The 12,349-nt window shown below is 43.3% G+C and overlaps 1 protein-coding gene across 1 annotated transcript in view; it reads right to left on the minus strand.

The window, feature by feature from the left end:
• Positions 1 to 6,630: 6,630 nt before the first annotated feature.
• DRP2 (dystrophin related protein 2) overlaps positions 6,631 to 12,349 on the minus strand; it is a 90,021-nt gene continuing 84,302 nt past the window's right edge. The window contains exons 22-23 of the mRNA XM_004611657.2: positions 12,188 to 12,308; positions 6,631 to 11,965 (exon numbers count right to left, since the gene is read on the minus strand). Coding sequence (XP_004611714.2) covers positions 11,841 to 11,965; positions 12,188 to 12,308 — 246 coding nt within the window. The 3' untranslated portion in view covers positions 6,631 to 11,840. The remainder of the gene's footprint in view (positions 11,966 to 12,187; positions 12,309 to 12,349) is intronic.

The raw sequence follows: 12,349 nt of genomic DNA on the forward strand, positions 1-12,349 counted from the left end.
ATATTTATAGAATTATGCTACCAACACCACAGTCACTTTTTTTTAATCACTCCAAAAGACACATTTACTTGTTAACAGCTTCTCCCTACTTTTTTTCAGTATCCTTTCCATCCACAACCAGCCCTATGAAACCATTACTCTACTTTTCTCTAGTATATTTTGCCTGTTCTGTTTATTTTATATTAATGGAAACATCACTGTATCACTGTTATCCCATTGTTCATCAATTTACTTGAGCGGGCACCAGTAACGTCTCTATTCCACCCAGCCCTGAGATTTTAGCAGCCTGTCCTTACTCATCTTTCCCAATGATTGGAAGCTTTTTCAATGTCAGGGGAATGAGACCTATTGTTACTGTTTTTGGCATATCAAATACGCCACAGGTAGCTTGCCAGGCTCTGCCTGTGCCTGTGGGATACTCTTGGTAGCTTGCCAGGCTTTTATAGAGGTATGTGTATATACATATATATGTATATATATATTACTCTCTATGATTTGTTGCCTACTTTGTGAACGTCATCAACTATGGTATGGTAATTATGGAAAATGGGTAGGAAGTGTCTTATAATATGTCCTGCAGTCTGGAAAGCAGCCTGGAGTGTGGCGGCAGTTAGGTAGTGGAGGTCGGCTGCCAGGGCTGGGTTCCTTGGGGCGGGGAGGGTTCTCACCCCCAGCCTGGTGTGGAGTTCCAGTGGAAACATAACATATTGTTTTGTGTAACTGACTTCTTTCACATAGCATACTATTGCCAAGTTTAATCTATATCATGCACGTATCAGTATTTTATTCCATATGAATGAATAACATTCCATCATATAGATGTACCACAGTTGGGTTTTTCACATACTTTTATTTTGTTTTAAAACTTTAAAAACCGGAATCACCATGAATTATGCATGATTCTCAGGCATGCAATGTTCCAACACTTCACCAGTGTCCACTTAACTTTACCAATGTCCCCAGTTTCTCTCCTACCCCCACCCCACCCCGGGCCTCCAGCCTGCCTCTATGGTGTGCACTTTTTCCTTTTTTCATTTTTAGTCACTATGGCTTACAATACTATTACTGATAGGGTGTGATGCATATCATTTTACCTATTTTCAGAACTAGTACTAGACCACTTCCCTCAATCATTGTTGTCCTGTTGCCTTGCTTGACCTGTCCCTCTGACACCCGCTCCACATGCACAAGTGGCAAGCTTCCTACTAAGGACAAGATCTCTTGCTCCTTGTTTCTATTGTCTTTTTGTTTTACCCACATACGGCTTTTTTTTTAATTTTTAAAATTTTACTGAATCACCGTGAGATAATTCATGTTTGGGTTACAATCTCACAATGATCAAACACCCATCCCTCCACCAGAGCACATTCCCCACCACCAATATCACGGATATGCCCCCCTTCCCCACCCTCCCCCTGCCTCCAATGGCAGACAATATTCCCTATACTGTCTCTCTACTTTTGGGCATTATGGCTTGCAACACAGACACTGAGAGGTCATCATGTTTGGTCCATTATCTACTTTCGGCACACAACTCCCTTCCCAACTGATTCCTTCAGCCATCATTTTCTTGGTGATCCCTTCTCTATTCCATCTGCCTTCTCTCCTTTGCTCATGAAGCAGTCTTCCAGCTATGGGGCAATCGCCCCGACCCTTTTATCTACTGTCCTTGGGTGTCAGCCTTATGTGATGCCACCCTACACTCCACAAATGAGTGCAGTCCCTCTATGTCTGTCCCTCTTTCTGACTCATTTCACTTAGCTTGATACTCTCCATGTTTATCCATCTATAAGCAAATTTCATGACTTCATCTCTCCTAACAGCTGCATAGTATTCCATTGTGTAGATGTACCAAAGTTTCTTTAACCAGTCATCTGTTTTAGAGCACTCGGGTTGTTTCCATATTTTGGCTATTGCAAACAGTGCTGCAATGAATATATAGGTACAGATGTCATTTTTACTGTGCTCTTTTGCATCCTCAGGATATATTCCCAGAAGTGGTATTGCGGGGTCATATGGAAGCTCAATTTATAGTTTTTGAAGGACTGTCCATATTGTTTCTATTGTCTTTGTGCATTAGTTATTCCCCTACTGTGTTTATTTATATCCCACATATGAGTAAGATCGTTCTAGGACTGTCCCTTTCCCTCTGACTCATTTCACTCAGCATGGTACTCTCCATATCTGTCTATGTAGCAGCAAATGCCTGACTTCATCTTTTTTTATGGATGAGTAGAATTTAATTGTGTATTAGTACAATAACTTCTTTATAAAGTCATCCATTTGGGGGCACTTGGGTTGTTTCCAGATCTTAACTATTGTGAATAATGCATATATCTTTTTAGCAATGTGATTTTGGGCCCTTGGGGTATATTCCCAGGAGTGGAATTGCTGGGTCATATGGAAATTCAATTCCTAGATTTTTGGAATGTCTATATTGTCTTAAAAAAGACTGGACCATCAACAATCTCACCAGTAGTGAATGAGGGACCCTTTTCTCCCTGCATCCACGCCAGCACTGGTTGTTTTTCTTTTTAACGAGTGCCAGTCTCTGATGTGAGGTGAGTGTCCACTCTTTAATCCCTTGCATTAAACTACTCCTGTTCTTCTACATACCATCTGTTATTTGTCCTTCTTCTGACTGTTTTCACTAAAACTAATACCCTCCAATACCATCCAAGTTCCAAGTGAATATGTGATTTCATCATTCCTTGCAGCTGCATAGTATTCAGCTGTATATGTGTACAGAATACTTTTATTATTCATTCATCTGTTGTTCAGCACCTCGATGTTTCCATATCAGAATTCTTGTGCTTGAGTGTTACAGTGAATAATGGTGGGCATATGTCTATTTGAACGAGTTTTATTTGTGACTTGTTGGTAGATATTAAGAAGGAACTGCTGGGTTGTTTGTCAGCACTATTATTTTCTTTTTTTACTTGAGGTTTTTGGGCCATATATGGCTGTTCTCAGTTCTTACTACTGGCTCTGTGATTTGAGACTACTCCTGGTGCAGTAACCCTATGCCAGGGATTAAACTTCAGCCAGCTTGCAAGGCAAGCACCCTACCTGATATGCTGTCTCTCCAGCCCTGTATTCATACTTTCCTGAGAAACTTTCATACTTTTCCCCATAATGGTTGAACTAGGCAACATTTCCACCGTGAGTGGATGAGAATTTTTCATCACATTCTTATCAACAAGTTTGTTACCAGTTTGTTTTGATATGTGCCATTATTGCTGGTATTAAATGATATCTCACTGTCATCTTGATTTGAATTTCTCTGATAAAAATTGATGATGAGCATGTTTCTCATGTGTTTGTTAGTTATCCATCTATCTTCTTCAGAGAAAGGTTTATTTATTTCTTATTCCTATTTTTGAGAGTTTGTGGATTTTTTCTGTTGATATTTGTCAGCACTTTATATATCTTGGATATTAATCTTTTGTCTGAAGTGTGAATATTTTTTCCCATTCACTTGGGTGTTTTCTAATTTTAGCTTGGTTTCTTTTGCTATGCAAAATCTTTTAATTTGAAGAAATCTCATTTAAATATTTTTTGTCTTTGCAAATGGAGCCATATCATTGAAAACAAAATTAAAATGGCCTACCAGATTTTTTTTTAAAAAAAAGTCTTCATAGACATCACAGGCACCTGATTTTTCCAGTACATTTCTCTAAGCAATAAATACACTCCTCACCTTAAACTGATTTCTTTATTAAATGTCTCCCATAAATAGTGCTTTCATATTAAAAAAGAAAACTGCATTTTTGACAGGAAATATATTCTACAATTAAGGAATACAGACAATACTCTTAGTGTGACATCGTTCTAAAGAGTTCTTAGGATCTAATGAACTAAATCAATTACTTAATAGATTACTAAATAGATTCCTATGTGGCATTTGATTTTCAAAAGAGGGTATGAGGAAGTGATAACAAAGAATCATCATTGCATGAAGTTGTAGTAGTAAAACATCAGGCTGGGGTCCCAGCTCTTCCAGTAGCCTTTGGCAAGACTCTGCCCCTTTCCAGGTCTTCTTTTACTTTACGTGGATGTCTAGGGTGATAAAGCCTATCACTGCTGAGAATCTGAGTGTTTTCTTGAAATAACCTAAGTAGTATTAGGTCTAACCTCAATGATGTTAGTGCTACTCTAGAAATTGTACTCCCAGGATTCCTGTACCACGTGTAGTGCTCCCACTCAATATTTGCAGGGTAGAGGGGGTCAATATGTATGGGCAGGGCCTCTGATGGAGGAACAAGTTCAGAAGCAATATTGGCGGAAATGCAGGAAAGGATGAAGGATGATAGGTTAAGGACAAAGGAAAAGCTAAGACTAGGAAAGAACTTAGAGAAGAGCTTAAAAACCAAGAGGACATAAAAAGTTTTTTTTCCATTGGCCCAGACATTTTGATGTGAGAGGAAAGAAACTGGGGAAAAGAAAATGAGTGCCGGAAGCAGAGGGAGAAGGCAGGCTTTGAAAAGTATCTAGATAGGCCTTGCTTGATCGAGGCCGACAGGGGACTGACTGGAGCAGAAACCGATAAAAAGTTCCTTTGGGGGCATGACGGGATAAATTGAGGCCAGCGACGGTGACATAAAGACCACAGTTGTTATTGGGGAATGAGAGAGGTAGAAGAGCCTGGGTCCAGTCTCTAATACTGCAGCCTCACACTAGGCAGGAGAAGAGAGAACAATGGAACAGAATGGAACCAATTTGTGTGTCTGTAAGTACCTTCCTCTATCAAGTGTAACCTGGAGTAACTGCTTCACCTCCATGCCAACTCATCAAAGGCTTATTGTGCCCCGACTTCCCACCCACTCTCAGCATATGCATGGGATGCTTTGTGAAGTTTTCCTTCTCTGTAGCCCAATTCTTTCGTATGTTACAGACCTGCACAGTCCACCATGGTATCCACTGGCCATGTGTGAGTTCTGAGCTCGTTCTATGACTAGACTGAATTGAAATGTGTAAAATATACACTGCATCGGGCCAAAGTGATAGTACAGCAGATAGGGTACTTGCTTTACAAACGCGGCTGACCCAGGTTCAATCCTCCACACCCCAGAAGGTCCCCCGAACCCCTTCAGGAATAATCCCTGAGCGCAGATCCAGAAGTAAGCCCTGGGCACAGCTGGGCGTGGCCAAAAACCCCAAACAATACACAGTTGAGTTTCTGTAGGGGAAATGCTCAGTGCTAACACCCTGATGACTGCATGCTGTCCCCATAGGACACCTTGTCATAACTCTACCTCAGGCTGACCTAAGCCTCAATGAATTCCCTGTGATCCTTCTGGCACATGGCAAAACAAGTTGGTGTGAGGGGCTGGAGCAATAGCCCAGAGGGTAGGGCGTTTGCCTTGCACGGCCAACCTGGTTTCGATTCCCAGCATCCCATATGGTCCCCTGAGCACCACCAGGAGTGATTCCTGAGTGCAGCACCAGGAGTAACCCTGTGCATCTCTGGGTGTGACCCAAAAAGCAAACAACAACAGCAACAACAACAAAACGCAAGCGGTGTGATGAGGAGGCCCTTTCTCGATTGCTCTCCCTATTTTGAAGAGGCTGCTATTAGAATTTGTCTTCTCTTTCTCTCAGCCTGGAAAGACACAGCACTTTCTGCTTGCCTCTACCCTATAGGCTATAGTGGGAGGCCATAAAAGTGTTAAGCAGCAGTGTGGAATGGCTCCTCAGCACCCGGAGAGCTCAGAATTCATCTTTCAGCTGACCCCTTTTGTTTCCCTGTTAACCTGTGAGATAAGGAATGAAAGGAACTAAAAACAGTTTTTGCTGTCCCTATAAGTATACATTGTATGGATCTGGGTTTCTAGCTTTTTTTTTGTCTTAAATCAATTCATTTTTAAAATTGTAGGCACTGTGACTTACAATACTGTTAATCATAGGGTTTCATACACAAAATGGTCAAGCACAACATCCTCCACCAGAGTGTTCACTTCCCCCTCCCCCACTGTTATAGTATCTCTCTTACATCCTATTCCTCCCCGTTACAAGCTTCCTACTAAAGAATAGTTCTAAGTTTCTATTGTCTTTGGGGGCATGACGGGATAAATCGAGGCCTACTAAGTTTCTTTATATCCCACATATGAGAGAGGTTATTTTGTATCACTCCCTTCTGTTGCTGTTGTTATAATGACTTACAGTTGCATGGCGTCGGTTTGCAGACTAGGATGCCATGCTTGCATGTACCCATGGCAGTGTGCTGGAGTGTGTGTTTTGTAGTGGAACCAGCATACTGCAAGGTGCATGGAATTGAACTTGTGGCCTCACACTTGCTTAGCAGGCATTTTATCACTTATTCCTGAAGTCCATTTTCTTGTTAGTTTGTTTTTCACCAATTGTATGTCAGCCTGTTTGACTTTTTTAAGTACAGTAGTTTGATTTAAGGAATATGAGGAGAAAAATGTAGGAGAGTGAGAGGGTTAGTGCTCAGGATGTTCATGAGAGAATGTAGCCTCCAGAGGGGAGAGAGCTGGTGTTTGATAATTTCTAAGACTTAGTAAAAAATAAAGAAAATTTATGAAATATTTCTTTTATCATTGCTTTTTACTGACTGCATGTTAAAACTATGTATGTGTGTGTGTGTGTGTATATATATATATATATATATATATATATATATATACACATGTTATATATATTGACTTATGGGCCACACCCAGCAGCGTTCAGGACATATTCCTGGCTCTGTGCTCAGGGATCACTCCTGGGTGAGTGAAGGACTATATGAGATGCCAGGGATTGACCCTAGTTTGATTGCATGCGAAGCAAGAACCTACCCATTGTATTATCTTTCTGGCCTCTGAATTGATACCCATCTCTCCCTAGTTTTATGCTGTTCATTGCCATGGCAGGGATCATGCACACACCTGGCTGTGCTGTTCTTTCATTTAGTCATATTGCTTGCTAGGAGTCATATTCCTTTCAGTTGTGCTTGTACACATTCTGATAGTGCTCACGAGGGATGGGTGCAGCACTCACATGTGAACTCACAAGGGGTTGCACTTCCTGACCATGGTACTGACATGTCTTTTTATTTTTATTTTTAGTTGCAATGGTCTTGTACTCTTGGCTACAGAAGTGTATCTGGAAATTTCATGCAGTTCCAGGAACAAGAGACAACAGAGTGGCCGGATATAAGCAGCACAGATATCTTGACTGACTCCACCTCTACAGCATCACTGGAGTATCAACTTATAACCTCACACTTACAAGGCAGGTCTTCTAAGCCACCGAGCTACCCCCGGGCCCTGGCTATTAATTTTTATTTCTAATATGGTGACCAGAGTAATTTAAATTACAAATGTGATTTTCATCCATATTTCTACTGGACAGTGTGATTACAGTTTGGTGAGAAAAGAAAAATCGGTAAAGGGGAAGAGGAGCCAACAGGGTTGTATTTCGCCAGAAAATGACATTAAAAAAAAACACTGTCATCACCACTTCACAGGGATATTTTACCACTTCACTAAGTATATAGAGGGTTATAAAATCACAATGGAGATGTTACTGGTGCCCGCTCGAACAAAAAGAAAATATCCCTGTGAATTGCTCATAATAGTTTTTAAATTTTGTACATACATGTGTATATGTTTAACTTGAATAAGAGTTTAAACTGAATTTGTGGAAACCCGCTTAATTTTCCTGACTTTTCTCAGGACAATGCTTGCAGCTGGTGAAAAATTCTTTACATTGATGAGGCAATTTCAGAACTATTGCTGGAGTAAGCTCATGCTGTGAGCAGATAACTAGCTCACTTAGTTTGTCTGGTAGGTCTTCAGAGGAAATCACTCCAACTAACCGTGGTGAAGGTGCTTGGTAGGGGTGTGTTATGTCTGGAGGGATTGGATTACTCTGGTGGTTACCTATGTTCTGTAGTGATCCTGTGGCTTCTTTGCCTAGTCGCTTCCCACATCCAAATCCAGGAAGGCTGTGGAATATCACCAGAGGAACCAAAATAAACAAATACAAATTTATTCTTTTCAAAGCAGAAGTCAAGGGAAAGGGGAAAAGCACCACAGTGAGTGGCAATCAAAGTTAACCAAGTCATTTCCAGCCCTGCCCCTCCCAAAGTCTTCTAGACTTGTGTGCAACTCTTGCCACCTCCCTCATTCCTTCCCCAGCTCCCATCCTCATGACCAGTTCTTGCAGCTAGCAAGCAGCATAGCAGGTTTTAGTATGGCCTGAGTGCTGCCCTGGGGACAGCAAGGGCATTTATTCAGCAGGTCCCTCACACTTTGTGAGAGGGTGAGAGGGTGGGACCTGCATGCTGACCTTAAGCCTTTCCCTCACCCCTAACCATTGATGTTAAACGAGCAAGAAGGAGTTGAAATATTCCTTTGTTACCAGATTTTGGCAGGAAGGTCCAGCTGAGCAGTTAAGTTCCCCCAGCTCTTGGGCAGGATACCCAGTTTCTCTCCCAGGACTGAAAGTAGCTACTGCTGTCCCCTATGTCAAGAGAACTTTCACAAGCTTGTTGGCCTCAAATGGTCTCAAAAGCCATTAATCCACCGTTGAGAATGTGTTAAGGATGTAGAGGAAATACACCTCCCAGGACTGGCATCTGCCTAGCCTCAGAGATAGGGAAGTCAAACAGATTCCTATCCCGAGGAATATCCCCATACTTTGAACCTTGAAAGAAATGGGCATGTGAGAGTCTTGATGTCAGCATTTCCATTCTGGAGGGAAGGGCACATAACCTCCTACATGGGAGCCTTCTTCAGAAACTATATAATAAACAACCTGAGGGCTTTGAGCCAGTCAGCCTTCCCTGAAATGTTTCCAGTCAACATGACTCCACTCTGCTCTCGCTACAAGGAGAGAGAGCCTCTTAATGGCTTTGGGGCACTCTGTCACAATGTGTTGAGAATAGGTGTCTCACTTCTCATGATTCCATGATGTGATGTGACACAGCCCCACCAGGTGCTCACATTCCTTATCACAGATGTTCATCTCACAAGTCAGAGGTTTTCCTTAGTACGCCTCCCCAGCAACTCCCTTCCTCGCCCTTGCAGTACAGGGCCAGAAACGATATAGCATCACACACAGTACCTCTAGGAGACATGACAGATCCCTAAAAACAAACAACACATCTCAGTAAATCCCACCCTGATTTGGATTCACAGTACCCAAGGATCTATTCACCTCTCTACAGGCAAACTGCCCAAACTTGCGAAAGTGACTGTCACTGGATCCTCAGGCAACATACTCACCATCAGGCCATTTAGGTAAACATAGGCCCACAACGTGTCAGTGGCCCCATTAAGGAGAATCAACTCTCGACTTGCTGTTTCAGTCCACCTACAGCACAATTCCTACATGACAAGATCTGCATTTTTTTGACATGCCACAGGCTCTCAGCAGTCCCACATATCTTGGGTGGAGTGGGTATGATGAAAAGAATTTTCCAGGACTTTCTTGTCATACTATTGTTGAAATATTTGTCCTCCTAATTCTTAGGCAGGTATGTGCTTCACCAATCCCGATAACTCCCTCTATAGAATTTTTTTTCTATTCCTTACCTATCCACAGTCCTTACAAGGCCCTTACGAGTATAGCTCTGAGCCCCTCTCCATCATGGATGGATGCCAAGCTTTGTGTTTAATGCCCACCTATTTATTAGTTGCTCACTCACACCAGATACCCAGTCCTCTGCCCAGAGACTTTATGAGCATGAAGGTAGATGTGTGATGAAGTCTGACACCCTGAATCTGTGATTTTGTAGCCCTGGTGATTCTAAGAGGCCCTAGGCTTCTGGACCACCTAGCCACTGCCCACTCAATTTTCTTGCAGGAGGTAAATCTAGCTTCCCAGAAGTTATACCCATTGAACTATTGCTTCATTTTTACCAGAGTTCTACCAGTTGCTCCCACCTCCTGACCTTGATGACAACCTCTGTTTTCATTAAGACTCTGAGCCAGACCTAGGAACTGGAAGAGGCTATCAGATGAATTCTGTCTCTTAGTCTGGCAAAGGTTAATAAAAGCCTATTCGTTTCTTCATTTCTACACTGGCTGAGTAGAGCTGGAGTGTTTCTCTCTTGGCACTGGAACCATTGCTAAGAAGAGTTTGGGAAAATTTACCCAAGGCCCAGGTCTTAAGGGAGTAAGATTTGGGATGAACAAGATAACACACGAACCCTTCCTGTTAGCTTCCCCTGAAGCCACAAGCTTCTTGTTGCTTTGTTCTCGAAGACAGCTCGCCCCAAACATGAATGGAAAGACATCTTAGGGGATTAGAGGGCAGGATACATCTACCTGTCCAACCGGGGACTGGGGCTAACAAAGATGAAGGCAGAACATTAATTCTTCAAGAGGTATTAGAATTTAATGTGTGAGTGAGGCCAGGAGAGTACTGATATACAGTAGCTATATATGTATATAAACTTAGACAAAATAGGTCAATGATATGGCTCTAGGTTATGAAGCTCCTATTGATAGAAAGTGGCCTAAGCGGGCTTTAACTCTGTCCAGTATTCCTCAGCCCGGCCCTGCTGCCCCTCACTATCTACACTGAATGTTTTTTTGGATACAAGAATTCAGGCCTAGGCCTAGGAAGAGTTAGTTTAGTTTGAGAATGGGGTTCACCTTCTATAGTTAGAAAGACCAGGGTTTTGTGTTTGTTTGGGGACCCTGCCCAGCAATGCTTAGTGGTTGCTCCTGGTGGGGCTTGGGAGACAAGAGGTGCCAGGGATTGAATGTGTGTTGACTGTATGCGAAGCAAGCTCCTTACCCACCGTGCTAGCACTACAGCTCCAGAAAGACCAGTTTTATGCAAAGGAAGATCTTGCTATTTTCTGGGTGGAAAGCAGTCACTTGAAAAAGGACACCGATCAGGGGGGCTGAATGCATCTGCCTTACGCTTTGCTGGGGACACTCAACAGCTCATCTGATTCAACCAAGAGAAAAAAGAATTACAGAAAGCAAGGGGTTGGGTGGTCACCCTTCTCTAAGTTACAGGGTGGCTTCCCTTCCCTCTCCTAAGGAGAGACTTCTGTGTTGAACAAGCCGCCCTGCTCCCAGGACTCCCAGCACAGACCTCTGAAGAGCCAAAAGAGCCACGTGTGGCTTTAGCCAGTTTCCCCAGATGCTCAGCTGGTCTCTCCAGAAGCTGATGTCTAGGAAAGAAAAAGCTGGGGTGTGGTGTTAGGCAAAAATATAAGCTCAGAAGTTTTTCTTTAATGTTCCCGGTTGGAGGGTGGAAGGGAAAGTCAGAATGAGTGGTTCTTTTCTTGAAGAAGGTCTCCCAGGCCCTGAGGTCCTGAAGCTATTTATGGGGTAGACATCCAGGTAGTTCACTATGGATAGAAGTATAGCCTGGAGTTGAAGTAATGATGGGCTTTTGCAGGGGCACTTTTAGAGTGGGGGTGTCTTGGAAATACCATTTCGCCTCTCTGACTTGGGCCAGGGAGCAGGCCAATGTCTGTGGTTAATGCTACAATCACGGAATAGGGAGACACCACATTGGCACTGCTTCACATCACAGGGCAGCTTGTCTGCTTCCCCCTCTGAAGGACTTCCAAGTGATATTTGCCTGCGCTGGCACAGACGTATGCGGAAGGGGCCAGGCTTAAACTTGAAGATTAATGGGGGATGTGATTTCTAGACTCAGAGGAATCATTCCTCTCCCACCTCCAGCTCCCACTCACCCACTTCATGTCCCACCAGATCTCTCTGCTGCCGGAAGCTCAAGTAACTCTGGATGAGAAATGTGGGGGGGAGGCAGTGGGGACTGGAAAGGTTGGGTGAAGGCTGAGGGAAGGCTTTGATCAGAAAGGGGAGAGGATGGTGGGCTACAATATGGGTGGGGGACTGGCCCCATCAAGAGGCTAGCAGAGTGTTGGCAGTCACATCCGAGCTTCTCACACTGGGGAAGGCATGGCGGAGCTTCTCCATGATGTCCTCCAAGCACAGACTGACGTCTTGACTCTTTGATCCCACATCATCTGAGGTGGAAAAAAGAGAAAGATCTGAAAAGAAAACTAGTGGTTCCCTGATCAAGGCAAGGGGCGAGAGGAGAACACTGCCAGCTAAAAGACAAACCTATAGTAACAAGTCTCACAATGGAGTCGTTACTGATGCCTGCTCGAACAAATCGATGAGCAACAGGATGACAGTGATCCAGTGATAGCTGAAGGGCAAAGCCCGGGAGAGGCTAGGGAACCCACCTGCAGCCTCTGTGTCTGGAGTAGTCTGTCCTTTCTCCTGGGGGTGACTTCCTTCTGACTGCTGTGGAGAAGAAGTTAGCGATGATCCTGCAGAGCCATTGCCATCTGATTCGGTGGGTGGCTGGTAAGAAGTAAGGCAGAACTTAAGCAACTCTGTCTTCC

Source organism: Sorex araneus, chromosome X (assembly GCF_027595985.1).
Source record: "Sorex araneus isolate mSorAra2 chromosome X, mSorAra2.pri, whole genome shotgun sequence".
Lineage (NCBI taxonomy): Eukaryota > Metazoa > Chordata > Mammalia > Eulipotyphla > Soricidae > Sorex > Sorex araneus.